The sequence below is a fragment of the Cutaneotrichosporon oleaginosum genome (genome assembly GCF_008065305.1).
Source record: "Cutaneotrichosporon oleaginosum strain ATCC 20508 chromosome Unknown ATCC20508_contig02, whole genome shotgun sequence".
Classification (NCBI taxonomy): Eukaryota; Fungi; Basidiomycota; class Tremellomycetes; order Trichosporonales; family Trichosporonaceae; genus Cutaneotrichosporon; species Cutaneotrichosporon oleaginosum.
The window spans coordinates 2,890,357-2,905,301 of NW_027072171.1; the positions used below are offsets into that span (position 1 = coordinate 2,890,357).

The 14,945-nt window shown below is 60.6% G+C and overlaps 5 protein-coding genes across 5 annotated transcripts; 2 read left to right on the forward strand and 3 right to left on the reverse strand.

The window, feature by feature from the left end:
• Positions 1-364: 364 nt before the first annotated feature.
• Positions 365-1,451, forward strand: COLE_02838 (uncharacterized protein; the record flags this gene model as incomplete). The annotated part of the gene is made up of 3 exons (XM_018424201.2): positions 365-452; positions 638-880; positions 976-1,451. 3 exons carry the CDS (start codon positions 365-367, stop codon positions 1,449-1,451), a joined length of 807 nt encoding a protein of 268 aa, XP_018276204.1.
• A 1,017-nt stretch (positions 1,452-2,468) lies between these two features.
• COLE_02839 (uncharacterized protein) lies at positions 2,469-3,939 on the forward strand (the record flags this gene model as incomplete). The annotated part of the gene is made up of 4 exons (XM_018424202.2): positions 2,469-2,638; positions 2,671-2,690; positions 2,751-3,414; positions 3,450-3,939. The coding sequence occupies 4 exons, from the start codon at positions 2,469-2,471 to the stop codon at positions 3,937-3,939; spliced, it is 1,344 nt and encodes a 447-aa protein (XP_018276205.1).
• Positions 3,940-4,322: 383 nt separating this feature from the next.
• COLE_02840 (uncharacterized protein) lies at positions 4,323-4,583 on the reverse strand (the record flags this gene model as incomplete). The annotated part of the gene is made up of 1 exon (XM_018424203.2): positions 4,323-4,583. One exon carries the CDS (start codon positions 4,581-4,583, stop codon positions 4,323-4,325), a length of 261 nt encoding a protein of 86 aa, XP_018276206.2.
• Positions 4,584-4,709: 126 nt separating this feature from the next.
• Positions 4,710-8,074, reverse strand: COLE_02841 (uncharacterized protein; the record flags this gene model as incomplete). Its single annotated transcript, XM_018426945.2, has 3 exons — positions 4,710-5,293; positions 7,475-7,848; positions 7,914-8,074. 3 exons carry the CDS (start codon positions 8,072-8,074, stop codon positions 4,710-4,712), a joined length of 1,119 nt encoding a protein of 372 aa, XP_018276207.1.
• A 474-nt stretch (positions 8,075-8,548) lies between these two features.
• Positions 8,549-14,502, reverse strand: COLE_02842 (uncharacterized protein; the record flags this gene model as incomplete). Its single annotated transcript, XM_018426946.2, has 3 exons — positions 8,549-8,660; positions 8,706-14,099; positions 14,135-14,502. The coding sequence occupies 3 exons, from the start codon at positions 14,500-14,502 to the stop codon at positions 8,549-8,551; spliced, it is 5,874 nt and encodes a 1,957-aa protein (XP_018276208.1).
• Positions 14,503-14,945: the final 443 nt, after the last annotated feature.

The following is a 14,945-nucleotide window of genomic DNA, read 5'->3' on the forward strand; positions in this document are numbered from 1 at the left end:
GGTGGGTCACTTTGCGGTTCCGGCTGCATGCACCGAGCTCTATGGCCAAAAGTAGTCACAAGGAGCACGCGGTGCTGCGCATCGACGAGGGAGTGAAATACATCTTCTGCGGCGGTGAGCGATGAGCTTCGGGGTGATGGGTGGCGGCGTGGCGGGGCATTGAGGGGCAGGGTGGGGATCGGGCAGGGGCTCTTGGATGGACGCACGGTGCTCGTGTGTCGCACAGCTCGTAGCGTGCGCCCTCTGTCTGCAAGCCTCTGCTTCGCACCTCATCCTGCCAATCCGCTATAACATGCTTCCTCAGTCTCACTCTTGTTGCTGCACTTCTCCTCATTCTCCTCAATAGCAGCACCCGTCTCCCATCATGGCACGCTGGGAACGCTCGGGAATCGCATCGATTGTGCACACGGCCGTCTTGTGCGGCGTCTTCGTGCTCCTCCTTCTCGCGACTCGTGAGTTTGACGTGGTGCTGGCATCCAGCGTCGATCTCGCGACTCGCCGCTGCCTGTAGCGGCCTGACGGAACTCCTGGCCCGTCGAGATCACACTCTGCGGCCACACCTGTCTTCGTGCGCTCGCTGCGCTCTCTTTGACACCTCGCGTGCTCCCCTCGCCCCACTCAGACCTGCTCACACCAGTCTCCATTCCCATCCTCCACTGGGCGTATCTTACTGTCGAAGGGAACGGGTACACTGTGACACTTGGGACATTTGGGTGGTGTCGTACAGGCGGCAAGGCGGGCGACTTCTGCAGCGGCCGCTCGATGGGTTACAATGTCCAGGAGGCGGTGCTCCTCACCTTCCCTGAGCGGAGTGGCGTCACGGTCCGCGAATGGTTCAACATGGCGAGCAACGGTCTCATTGCGATTGCGGTTACTGCTGGTGAGCTGGCCCCGCCTGCAACCCCATGATACAGGTGTTTGCGTCAGGCCACCACAGAGTCTCGCCCCCCCCCTCCCCTTCCGCGCTGACAGCAGGCATTGCGGGTCTCGCAACTCTGACCTCGCTTCTCGGCAAGACATCCTTCGCGCTGATCTGGTCCACCCTCTTGGGCATGATCACATGCGTCCTCGCCACCGGCTGCGTCATCCTCAACGGGATTCTCTTCACTGCACTCAAGCGTGACGTCCTCTTAGGCGGCGCTACTTCCGCCACCCTCGGCATGGGATACTGGTTCGTGATCGGCGCGTGTGCAGGCTCCTTCGTCGTACCGGTGCTCGCGGTCATCGAGTGCTGCGCGGGCCAAATCAAGCGTTGGCGCGAGCCCAAGGGCGAGTATGTCAAGATCGACACGCCTGCTGAGAACACACGCAACAGCACATATCGGCAGAGTGCGTACGAGCTGCCCCTGTTCGACTTGGGGCAGGCGCAGCAGGCACAGGCCAATATTGGCGAGTTGGGGACGAGGACGGACGCACCGGCCAACCCGAGTCCTGTCAGAACGAGCGTCTAGATGACGGTGACAAGGGTCCGGGACGTCGCCGCGAAAAGGGGGCATCGTGGCTTGATGGACAGAGGTTCTGGAGATCTGGAGGTGAGATGAGATGGTGACGGATAGACGGCGGCGAACAATCTGTGTATCCCATGAAGTGAGCGCGGGCGTAGATGGAACGTAGAGATAGACTGTGTATGTCAGCTTAGCTGTAATTGTTGCGCCACTGCGGATACGCTCGTCAGGTTGGGGTTCCGCGCGCTCTGGGCCATGGACCATGGGCTATGGACCCATATCGTTATCAGGCTGTACCTGTGCTTTTAGTTCCGCATCCCCTCGAAAAGGGAGATGGATTTGGTCCAGAGTGTTACTTGCAAAGAGAGCACTGGAAGAGCGCATGGAACTGAGACATGGCAGTTAAGGACCGACTCTTGGCTCCAAGCATGTGGAATCATACACACAAGGACATGGCACCCGCTAGAGCATCACGCCCGCTGAAGCCCGCTCGACAAAGCGTCGCGCATTACGAGGGAACGCGAGAACGCGAGAACGCGATTGCCGTGAGAGACGCTGATAAATGCATGATAAATAGCCTCACAAAGCGCGATCACGCACCTGAGACCGGCCCGGTTGGGGAGGGCACTGAATTCCGGTCGTGTTGAATTCATTCAATTCCTGGGATCCTGGGTAAAAGCACGCGACAGCTGCTCCTCATCCACACTTCGCTCGCTCTCTGAACGGCTCACTCGTCTTTCTTCGTGATTCTCTCCTCTCAGTTCTGTGCATTCTTCGACTTCTTCGCCCGCAACTTCGTGGTTACCACTCATCCCCGCGGGGCCATCAAGACACTCCACATTCCGCCGCCACGCCACTTTCCGCACGCGTCGCGCTCGACTTTCACGGCTTCGTACGGCTTGCCAACGGCTGCAGACTTCTCCAACACCACCTTCTCCTCGACGCTCATTGCCTCCAGCAATGCGCATTACCCTCCCCTTGTTTGGAGAGTCGCGCGCATGCCCCCGCTCGCCGGGGGTACAGATGCGCGGGCGGGTGCTCATGCTGCTCTGCCTCCTAGGAGTCTTCTACTTCGTTTGGCCAAGTCCGCCCCTGCCGCCCAGCTATGCGGCTGAGTGGACCAAGGAGCGCCGGCTACCGCAACACAATCGTTGGTTGGCCCCGCCAGAGGGCCGTGACGGGCGATATGTCCGGTGAGGTGCAGAGGAAGCAGCGCTGACGGCAGGTTCGATGCTCCTTCATCTGGTGCGTGCGCCTTCGCCCGCACCTTGAACTTCCTTGCCCCAACTTCTTCACTGACACCAGATTTCCACGGCCAGTTTCAGCACGCCATACTCCAGCACCATGTCGCCGTGTCCTCGAACCGCTCGTACGCATTCTCGCCCATCCGTAACGCAGGCACACTCGAGTCCTGGTCTTGGCCATGGCGGAGTGCACGCATCCCGCTCGGCGCGGTCGCAAGCACAGCTGTGAGCGGCTTTGAGAAGCTTACCGGCCTGCCGCGGGCAGTGAGCGCGTCGCATTACAACAGCGTCTGCCGCCGCGAGCGCGTATACACCGTCCGTGGGCGCGAGTACCCCACCGGCGACCTCGACCTGGCGGCGAGCGGGCAGGCACGACTCGTTCAGCTCGCGGAGGTGCTGGCCGCGGCGGACGGGTGCATTCATCTGCGCGGCGACGTCTTCCCTGCCTCGTTCTTCGACAGCCCCGAGGCCATGGACATGATCCACGAGCTCGTCCACTCCCCCGTCCTCCAGTACTTCTCCTTCGGCCGTCCCGTACTTGACGCTCTCAACCGCGCGCTCCCTGTCATTGCCCCTACCGCCGAGCCGTATGACTTGGAACTTGCAGTGGGCCCCAAGAAGGGTGGCGCACCTCGCATGCCCGCATGGAAGCACATCCTCGCACTCCAAGTACCTCACTCTTCTGACTGGGAGGCGACGTGCGCCTCCTTCGGACCTCGCTCTGCGTGAGCCCTCAAAGTCATGAGCAAGCTGATGCCAGGCCGTTCGTGGGATTCAACAAGCTCCCGCGCCATCCCGGCAACGAGAACGTGCCGCCGCCCGCGGAGATGCCCCCACCCGCCCGCTTTGGCCTGTACGCCGCCAAATGCTCTCCGGGGACGACGGCGATCATCTCCCGTGCGCGCCGGATGCGGAAGAACCACCCCATCCTGCGCGTAATATACCTCGTGACGGATGACGAGGGGTGGGCGGACGAGTTGACGAGATGGCTGCTCAGCGATGGATGGGAGCAGGTATACGTTGCGCCGCGGCTGCACAATGCTTGGAAGGACCAGGAGGTGCGCCCGATGGTCGACACCGAGGTTGCGCGCCGCGCGGGTGTCTTTGTCGGCAACGGAGTGAGTGGGAGACAAAGAGCAGCTGACACCAGTTCACGACGATGGCGAGCAACGTTGCGCTGCTGCGCTCGCGTGATCTCGTGCACCCGGATTTCACGCAGTTCTGGTAGTGGTAGTTGTACAGGGTTATAATTCAGCTGGAATACAACCGCGTCGTCCATACCCCGATGCCGGCAGCGAGGCATGTTGCCATTTTGCGTAGCTTTTAACCTAGCTGGCAGGCGATGCTGGATTACGTTCTTAAGCGAGACGGGAAGCGTTCTCGATGACGCGGGGTAGCGCATCCCGGCGAACCGTCTACCCATGTCAAACCTTCCAACTCGTTTGCGCGGCGGTCACACTGGCATACCCGTGCCCATTCTCCTCCCACCTCCTCCACCTGCCCACGGACTCACGAGCGTCACCGTCTCGGTTCCCGATAAGCCTATCCTATGAGTGGCATGTCAAGTCACAGACTACGGGGACTACGGCGAGCTAAGCTAGGACCGTGTGGATGACATGGTCGGCCACGCTCCCTACGTCATGGCCGGGAAATGCGGCGTCTGGCGGCGCGAATGCCGGTGCATACCGCCGGCGTGGAGCCCGCCCGGGCTACGCGGTTGCGCGATCGCACGAAGGCAAGGCTCGGCCGTGACGCGCGGCTGGCGGTTCGTGACGCGGGGCGGTGTTTGGCGAGGTGAGGTGAGGTGAGGTGAGGTGCGGGGCTTCTGTGTCATGTTCTGTTGCTTCTTGCTGATCGGCGGTTGGCGGGTCTGTCCCGCAGCCACCGCCACCATCCCTCCAGTTACGCCTCCACTATTTGTCAGCGCGGCGCTGTAGCCTGTTGTGGGTGACTAAGTGATACATCGATGCTATAATGACATGCAAAACGATCAAAACGATCCCGACCAAACTCCAGCAGATCAGCAGGCGACGCCGCGTGCGCGCTGGACACGCAGCTTGCGCTCCACGACCATCTTGGCGCGGTCGTATAGCGGCTTGGTGAATGCAATCACGTCGCGGTGGTACTGCACCATCTCGGGCGTCTTGACCAGGACGTCGTCAACGATCTCGTCCTCCACGACAACGACGTCGTCTTCCGGCTCGACGATCTCGGCCGTGTCCTCGGCGTCATCCGATGCGATCGACGATAGCGTGTGCAGGCTGTTACTGCTGTCGGTGCCGCACGAGATGAGGCTCGGCATCTCGGGGGTATGTGACCGCGACGAGGTGAGGGGTGATGCGTCGGTGGGCGACGAGGTGGGCGCGTCCTCGGTAGCCTCGGCAGCCTGGACGGACTCGGAGTCGGGCGCCTCGGCTGGCGGCTCCTTGTCGGTCTCGCTACTTGGCTCGGCGGATGTGGAGGCGGTAGGCTCGAGCTTGGAGTTCTCTAGACTTGAGGCGAGGTGGGCGATCTCGGCGGCGGCGCGCGCGCTCGCGACCTGCTTGGGGGAGATGTAGGGCATGTCGTCGAGGGGAGTGGGGAAAGATGAGAGCTCAACCAGAGCTGATGATAGCGGGGAATGTCGCAAAATTGGGTTGTCAACTGGGAGGATTCTAATATGCTTGAGTACAGTGTCCAAGAGGCCAAGAGGCAACGAGACGAAGAGACGAAGAAGGCCAAGAGCGAAGGGAGTTGAGCGAAGAGAAGAGAGGAGAGATGAGAAGAGAAATAGAAAGCGAGGATGCAAGACGGGAGACGGAGAGTGAGCGATGTGTGATGGATTTGATCGACAGCGAAGGAAGGGTGGGTGGGGGCTGATTTGATTTGGGCAATCTTCTGTACAGTGGGGTGTTTTGCTTTTGCCCTTATCCAAACAAATTTCAGGGTCCAGTCCAAAGGTCGGATGACGCGTGGGATAAGCCTCGGTGCCTTCCCTAATTTCCCTCTGGATCGCCAGCGGGGCGCACTGGCCGCCTCCCTTTTCTCCTTGGGCGCCCTGCCTACCCTGCGGCCTGTGTGCGTGTGGCGTGACGTCAAGAATACGCACCCGGATCGACTCTCCTTTTGCCGTGCCGTCACCTGTCGCTCGCTCATCTCATTTTCCGTTGCCCCTCGTAGCCCCGGACCCACCCGTCTCCGTAGCCCCGACCCTCCCCAACCCCCCAGCCTCCCAACAGACATTGCGCCGCGATGCAGAATTATGCCGCCTTGGCCCGCCCGCGCTCGCGCAGCGTAACTTGACCGCTCTTACTCCGCCATCCGCTATCAAGAGTCTGGATCGCATCCCGATCTCTACCCGGTGACGATGGCCGCATGACCGGCGCGGGCCGGAGACGGAGCGAGGAGAACTGGAGCGGCGGAGCGGGGCCTGGATGGAGCCGCTGGAGCCACAGCTGGACCGGCAACTGGAGCTGCCATTGTACCTAGCTGGAGCTGGAAACAGACCTTCAATCATGCCAGCCACAATCTCCAGGTCATCGCGTCAGCAGTGACGGTTGTGCAGAACACCGAGTCCAGACCTCGTTGCCGGGGACTGGCGGTGGTGGCTCCGGCACGCTCTGTGCTTCGCGCTTCGTGAATCAGGCATCATTCTCGTGCTCGTGCTCGTGAGAATGCGGCGTGGGAGCTCGGCGCGCGATACGACCTAACATGGCGCGCTACGCGGGTGCATGGCCGATTCCACCGTTCAACAGTCCTCTCCCCTGCCGCCGCCACCCGGACCGAGATCTAGATTTTTGGCTGACGTACTGTCGGCGGTGTCGTCTGCGGCGCTCAGTCCCTGACCACCTGCAATCAGTGATGGCAGTGGCATCGCATGGTGGGATAGAGCTAGATCCGCACCGCTGCTGTCGAGTAGCACCCAAGCGGAAGATTCTATTCTGACGTGGGGGTCGCGTGGACCGTGTGAAAATTACTCGTTTACTCGTGGCGATGGCGGCCCAATTCAGTCAGCGGCGGTGGATGACATGTCACGTCCCGAGTAATAATAAATCACGCGCCCCTCGAGATTAAAGTGTTATTTGCGATGGCAAGCTCCTCATTCACTGCCAACGACTAAAAAAGTGCATCCCGCACCTCATAAGTCTCGCTCAGGGCTCACCGCGTCTGACGCTGCTGGAATGTGAGGCCCGCTTCCTTGCCATGGCATGGCCAGCGCCAAGGCTTTGAGCGCCCATTTCACTCACACGCCGATAGGATAAGACATCTGGCTGCTCAGCGTGCCATCGTCCCATGAGATAAGCCAGCACTATCTGAGGCGGACATCGAGGGGTTTCTCTCACATTGATGACGCAGTGGAGTGATTTCCTCCTGCCAAGGTGGGAAATGTGCGCAACGCGCTGAGCGTGTGTGTCTAATGTCAGCCCACGGAGTGCGCCAGCACCCAGACGTGCGATGAGATCTGCTCGTCGAATTGAGATGGTTATCTTCCACGGTGACTTAGACCGGCCAGAGCATCAGCCCACCCAGGCAGGCAGGGCAGTGCATCTTCTGTGCAGCACACACACATAGCGCGACCACAATTATCAACCCACGCAGAGATCAAGTTAGGCGTGAGACCCACGCGCCTCCACCCATCACATCGTCCATGGGAATCCTAATCAACCCGCTTGTTGGACGGAAGCAGGCTTCTGAACTCCTCTCTCTCCCTCTCCATCTCCCTCTCGCCCTCCCACTCGTCCTCTCTCGTCGGCGTGCGCCGGCTCACCCGCGACACCCCGGCGCGGCTAAGCGGGATCTCGTCACTCTGGACCTGCGCATACTCGCCGCGCACCTCGGACTCGCGGCGCCCGCCTAGCGCCCACACGATGCCGCCGCACGCGACGAGGACGGCTGCGGCGAGCGCGAGGAACTCGAGCCCCCGCGTCAACCGCCACGGCCGCGGCGGCGCGGACTCCGCGGGCTCCGTCGGGTCCGGGTACGCCAGGTTGACGCACGCGTCGTCCGCCCCCGCGTAGACTACTGCGTGAGTGCGCACCCAGTGGCCTTTGGCGTCGCGCAGGCGCAGCGAGACGCGTGTGCCCGCCGGCGCGTCGACCGTCCATTCGGCGAAGCGGTTCTGCGTCGAGTTCGCAATGTGCGAGATGCCGTCCGGGTTGCGCGAGTCCTCCTGCGCCCACCTGATGACGTTAGAGTTGCTATAAGACTGGATGCAACAGCGGCCAGATGGCATGGATTCACTCACACTCGGAATGGCGAGTTGCCGCCCTTCCAATGCAACGTGGCCTTCTCGCACTGCACAAGCGTCGGGACTGTAAGAATGATCTTGACGTGCGACTTGGCGTCTGCCGTGTCGGCGCTAAAGAGCGTAGCCCAGATGAGTAGAACTGGGGCGAGGAGACGCATGGCGAGGGGATGGCAGGGGCAGCGGGGAGGGAGGCTGAGGGACTGGGGATCGTCGGCGCTGTGCTCAAGACTGGCAGCCTGGCAGCCTAAAAGACGGCGATTAAGAAGACAAGTAGAGTGCTCAACCACGAGATTTTCGCAACGTTGAAGATGATAAAGATGAAGATCGAAGCGACCGACCTGAACGAGTGCTATATCGAGCGACGATCCAAGAAATCTCGTTGCAGGGGTATGACGTGTGGAGCGGCCGAGGGGCCGAAGCGTATCAGATAATGGTGCCTGGGCGAAAGTCGGCCGAAGTAGGTTTCACCTAAACCCCCCCCCCCCCCCGCATCGTGTCCATTGTATACATGGCAAGAAGCATGCTAGAGAAAGGTGTGCGTCTCTCGACATCGGAAGTAGTGTCCATTGCGTCGTGTCGTTTCGTACTGTAGTCTATGGAAGGATGGTGCATGATGCTGTGTCCCTGGCGGGCTAAGGCTCGCTCAAGATCTTGTCAATGTTCTCGTTCAGCCACGCCGCGCGCTCCTTGAGGTTGGCGTTGGGGAATAGTCCGTACATGGCATCGCGGGCTGACCGTTTCGTGCTGGGGTAAGCAGAGGTCTGCGAATCTCGCTCCAATAGCACTTACACAGTCATCAGATCCTGCGAATTCAGGTAGGTGCGCAGCGTCGACAGCACCGTCTCGTCCGTTGGGCTGGGGTCCGTGTTAGGCGCCGGGCCGCTCTGGAAGGGGTTCGCTGTCGTAGCGAGCGAGTAGGTTGAGCCGCGCATGCCGTAGCCCGGACCCATCATGCCGCCCTGCGTGAAGACGGTTGGGGGGCGGAGGGAAGCCATGTCAGAGCCCATGCCGGGAGAGTCGAATGGGTTGGGCCCAAACGCCATGGGCGGTGGCGCAAACGGTTGCGAATACACGCTACCCGTGCGCCAGTCGCCGCCGCCCATACCCATCTGCGGGTACTGCGGGAGCGGGGATGGCCCGCGCGATGAGTAGCCCGAGCCGGGGACGAGGTTAGAGTGCGAGTTGCTCGAGTGCACAGAAGGTGCGAAGCGCTTGCGTCCACGCGCCCGCGAGGATTGCGATGGAGCGTACTCGTCTTTCTCCATGTCTGAGGGAAGCGAGGTTGTCTCCCACGCGTTGGCCTCGTACTCCTTGAAGGTGCGGTAAGGGATGGTCGACTCCTCAAACACCTCATCGTCCTCGATCACGACCGTCTTGCTGCTACCCTCACCGACGATCTGGCGCGTGTTACCCCAGGAGAAGTCGTCCATGGACCAGAACGAGTAGCAGGGCAGGAAGAACGAGTAGACCGGGAAGGCGAGAATGTAGACGAACATCCAACCGATAAGCATGAACTCGCGTTTGAGCACGAAGAGGATCATTTGCAGACCGTACACGGCCGCAATCATGCCAATGGAGATGTAGGGGATCGGGGCAGCCTTGGTCGCGCACACAACGATGAGGTAGATCAGGTACGTACACGTCGCTGGCAGGATGATGGTACCCAGCAGGTCGACGAAGACGACGAAGCGCATCGAGAACAAGCAGAAGCCGCACATCTCGGGGAGGAAGAGCAGCTCGACGAGGTTGTGGATAGTCGAGTTGATCCAGCGACGACGCTGAGAGAGCAGGACCTTCCAGCGCGACGGCGCGACGGTATGGGCAATGGCGTCGGGTGTAAACTTCATCTTGTAGGTCGGGAAGTGCTTCATCATAAGAGTCGTGAGGTAGCGATCCTCTCCGAGCGAGAAGAGGTTCTTCTTGTGCAGCGTGTCGACATTAGGCTCAGAGTACTCATCAATGATCATGGACGAGATCAAGACGGGGCGACCCTTGTCGGCGGTACGGATGCGGTAGACCGAGAAACAGCCGGGAAGACAGGTAACCGAGCCGAAGAGCGATTCGAAGGCCTTCGTCAGGTGGTGCGAGATATAGTACTCGTAGACTTGGATCATTGTCGTCAACGACTCGCGCTCGTTCTCGAGGCGCGTCTCGCCACAGATACCGATGATGGCCGAGTCGTCGGTGGTGCACGAGATGAGACGGTTCAGCGACTCGGGCGTCACAGTCGTATCGGCGTCGACTTGGAAGATGTATTCGTAGAATGTGGGGTCGATACCGATGACGTTGCGCATCTGGTGGTAGATTTCAAGTTCCAGTGGGCACATGGGTGCGTCAAAGTGGACGCGGTTGAGGTACTGCATGAGGAGCACCTGTGAGTCACGCTTGCCACGGTTACCAGGCTTGGACGTCTCCGTAGGCTTGCCAACCTTGACAACGACGACGTAGGGCACGACGTGACCCTCGTACTCGTACAGACCGGAGTAGATCTTGCCATAGTTGAGCTTCTTGCTGCCGTCACCGATACTCTTGAACATGAGCGGCTCCGGGTCCAGCTTGGGGTCGACGCCGAGGATGTCGAGCACGATACGCGGCGTTGTTCGATTGTTGCCTGCACCAATAATGTTCCCGTCGCAAATAATGAAGATGAGCTTGCGCTTGTCGTCGTACTCGAGGACAGCCAGCGAGTCGATTGTCCGTTTGAGCGACTGCTCTCCCTCAGTGTAACAAGGCACTTGACAGATGACGAACTTGTCCAGCATCTCCGGGTTGCGCTTGCCGCCGAGTTGAAGTGCAGCGAGGAACTTTGCACCGATCGTCACCATGATGAGGATGGCGAACGCCATGAGGAGGTAGTTTTGCACGGTACACTTGGCGTCCTTACGGAAGTCAATGATCCCGTAGTAGAAAACAGCGTCAAGACAGTTCATGTTGTTGTCTGCTTCCTCCTGTGAGAGGCCCGCGAGCACCTCATCAAGCTGCGTGCTGACGTCTCGACCAGTGTTTTGCTGGATGATCTTGGTGATCTCACTGTTAAGGAAGGCGTATCCATCGTTGGCCGCACCGGCGTAGAGGCTGAGTGTAGCCACATAGTCCGAAATGTCGTACACCTTTCGGTGGTAAACGACCCAATACTTCTTGTCCTCGTCCTTGGCGCCCGATTCAATCTCGCCCCTGGTCCAAACGAGCTGGCCCTTGTAGATCTTCTTTAGGAACGGGCTGAGGTCATCCCACCACCATCGGGGATTCGTCATGGCGGTCTCTGGGACACTCTGTAGTGGGCCCGAAGTGTGGACAGCCCGCGGGTCGAGAGGAGTAAAGTTGGCCATTTGCAGGACGAGCCGGTCGTTGTCAACAAGCTGCGGGCATGCCTGGTACAGCGGCTTGGGGAAGTAGCGAGTGAGCTCTCCGCCGGCGAACTGCATCATGACATCGCCCGAGACAGTCAGCGAGGCAACATCCGAGTGATCGTTATCCCAGAACTTTGTGAAGTCGTAGACGTTGCCCGCGATGGCTGCAAAATAGTCATTTTCGCCCTGGTGCGTCGCGAGCTCCACTCTGTTCCACGCCTTGTCCATGTCGGGGCAGAGGATTCGGCCAAACCCGATAATGTAGAAGATGATGGTGCCGCACACGATGAAGATCATCATGCAGATGGTGACCTTTTCGCGCCAGGCCATGCGGACATCAGGACGCTTCATGCGACCAATCGACTTGAGCAGGAAGCTTGGGATCCACCAGGTGAACATCCACGTGATGTAAATCCACCAGCGGCGCGCCCGCGACGTAGCGATGACCTCGGTCGTGTGGTGCTTCTTTTCTTTCGTGACAAAGCCCTTTGTGTCGCTGCGCGCCAAAGTGTCGCCACCAGCGTGCCCTGCTTTCTCTGCTTCAGGCAGCTCGTCGTAGGAGAACTGGCCGCCCCGAGCAGCGTATATGCCGTCAGCCCCGGGTTCGGGGCTGGCACCGTAGCTGTCGTACCCGCGATACCCCTGGGTGCCCTGTGTCCCCTGGCGCGCCAGCAAGTTGTCCATGCTTTCGGTGGTACCGTAGTGCCCGACGCTGCTGCCCATTCGCGAGTCAAACTGCTGGTGCGGAGGGTAAGTATTCTCCTCGTCGGTCAAGGTCTCCTCGCCGCTGCCGCGACGCGACTCGGTGGCGCGGATGAGGTCCTCCTGCTCGCGCCATGCCGAGAACGATAGCCACACCCGGCTGTTGCCGATTGAATAGTCAGCTCCAGGCATCCAGCCATGCGAGCGCGCAAACTCTTCAACGTGCTCGTGCACGTTATCGGCGGGGAGCGAGTGGCGGACGCAGAAGTCCTCCAGAGGAATTTCAGCGACGTAGTCAATTTGACGGCGGTTGATTAGGTCGGGTAGGAGAAGCGAGCGGACCTGTGCCTTGATGCGTCGCCTGTCAAACGAGTTGGCGTGACCGGAGTCGTTGGGCCGCAAGCAGTGCACACCCCAGACGCGTGTGCGGTCAATTGTGTCGAACAGGGTGGACAGTGTGCCGTTGATCTGCGCCGTGACCGGCTGAGGGCACCCGTCGTCAATGGGCCAGTGAGCCGACTTCTGCGCGGGAGTGCCAGCCATGCGGTGGGCATCGACGGCGGTGGGGGTACGCAGAGGCGAGACGGATACCTGGGCCTCGACGACAATCTCGGAATCCAACGGGTGTCCCTCCGTAGCGAGAGCGGGTCCCGACACCAGCTTGGTGATGAAGGGGTCCACCGAACCGCGGAGGAGGTTGACAAGCTGCTTGTCGAGCACGTCGGCGTTGCGGTCGAGGAAGTCGGTGGCGTCGTATGACACCTGGCCTGCCCAATGGTTGATACCAAACATGCGCCCCTCGCGCGGTGTGGGGCCGAGACCAAACCCAGGCTTGGGAATATATGATGGGTGTCCCGTGAAGGTAGAGGCAAAGCCACGAGTCACGACGTCGGCCTTGACCTCCTCCCGGTCCTCGCCCTTGTACCGCTCGCCAGCCTGGGCGAGCAGGCCAATCATGCCCGTGGGGTTGGCAGCCAGCTGTGGGATGCCCATGACGCCGCCGCGAAGCAGCTCAACGCAGCCGATGTTGTTCAAGGTCTGCACTGCGGGAAGCTTGACTCCGTCCGCAACAATGTCAGCGTTCCAGCTGAGGTCGTCGTCGAATGTCCGGCGAAGCATGTACGAGTGAAGCACCTCGCTGGCAAAGTTGACGCTGAACTCGTAGAAGCCGTTCTGTCCGTTGGCTTGGATCAGCGGGGCGGCCGTGAGAAGATGTTGCCGCCGTGGGTCGACCTCGGCAGCCAGCGTGCGGCTCTGCCAGCCGGGAAGGTCGAGCTGGGCTATCTGCAGCGATACCGAATCGGGCGCAAGACGCTTGTTGGCCATCTCAAGGACGAATGCGAACAAAATGGCGTACAGGTCGCGCATGAGCGAGTCGCGCTGGCTAGCCGCACCCTCGGCGTCAAGGAAGACGGAGGCTAGGTCGTGCGAGACCCACTTGGTCCTGTTGGTCAGAACTTCGGCGAGCTCCTCAGGGTCAACACCGAGGTGAATCGAGACGTGGTTGAGAAGCTCGTGCTCAACAACCTGGGTGCGCTCCTCGAAAGAAGTCATGCCCAGCGAGCCGGCTTGGCGGGTGTCGGTAAACGTAAGGTTGGAGAGGTTCAGGATAGCGACGAGCACGGAGAAAATGGACCTGACGTGCTTGGGCTTCAACCCCAGCGATGCGAATGCCGCGCGTAGCTCGCCGAGCTGTGTCGCGTCATCGGAGAAGGGCCCGTTGGGCAAGTTGTAGCACCCGCTGGACGCGAGCAGCGCGTACATATCCGGGTCATCAATGCCGAGCTCTTCACGTTCCATTGGCGTTGCGCCAGCGAGCAGCTGGTAGAAAACATGGAATGTGCGTTCCTCGTGCAACAGTTGGCCGATGCGTGACTTGTTGAGCCCCATGACCAGCGCCTGGGCGCCTGTCAACGCACCATCTGGGCTAAAGTGTAGCTCGAGGTACTTGCCGACCTGCGATGCTGAGGGGTTGAGGGCCGTCTTCGAATGTCCAAATGCCTCGAGCACTGTAAGGAGCTGAGTGATCTGATCGCCGAGGCGGCGCTGCGCCTTGGTGGTCGATGCGAGATGGATAATCTGTGACGTGGTGTGCCGCATTGTTGAGCTCTTACCTGAGCCCGACAAACCACTGCTTGTCAGCTGGGGCCGCAGACGGCCACTCACTGGTACAGCACCGTCTGATCCTCCTGCTTGCGAGACATGAGAAGCCACACACGGCCAGCCAGCTCATAAGCGCTGGGCTGGCGCGAGTTGCCCAAGCCTCCGTCTGGACGCTCAATGTCCTCCTGGTAACCTCGACGGTGTTCCTCATTGAGGCCCGAGAGTACACGCAATGGGTTTACGACGACATAGTCGGTGCCCGAGGGTGACACGCGGGTAAAAGGAAGCTCTGCACGAGCGCGGGCGTGGAGGAGGGCGGCGATGGTGTCCTCGGAGGGCATGCGGGCCTGTCCGCCGTCATCATGGCCGATGAGAGACGAAAGGTCGGCATGCTGCGCCGCCTTTGACGCCGGGAAGGGGTTGGCCGCCATGTGCGCAATGCGCTTTGAAGAGGATAATGCAGCGCGTGAGGGAACGTGACAGGCCAAGTGGCGAGGGCTGAAGTTGAGTGCAGGAGAGGAAGAGGGAGGAGGGAGATGGTGATGGAGGGGGCGGCAGCGGGGGCGGGGGCAGGGGCAGGGGAGATACGAAGGCCAACGTGGAGTGGGGCGGCGCTAACACGACAGAAGGGGGCGGTGAGTGAAGGAATGAAATGAATTCTTCGGTGGTCGCCGGCGGAAGCGAGAGGGATGTTGAGGGTGAGATGGCGCACTGCGTCTAGTTTGAGGAAAGTGGTTGGGATGACGGGGGGGGGGGGGGGGGGGGGGGAGAGGGGCAGTGGAGACGGAGATGATGAGGCGGATGGGAGGGAGTGGGGGAAGAGGGGGAGAGGGAGGAGGCCGAGGAGGAGGAGGAGGAGAAGGAGGAGGAGGAG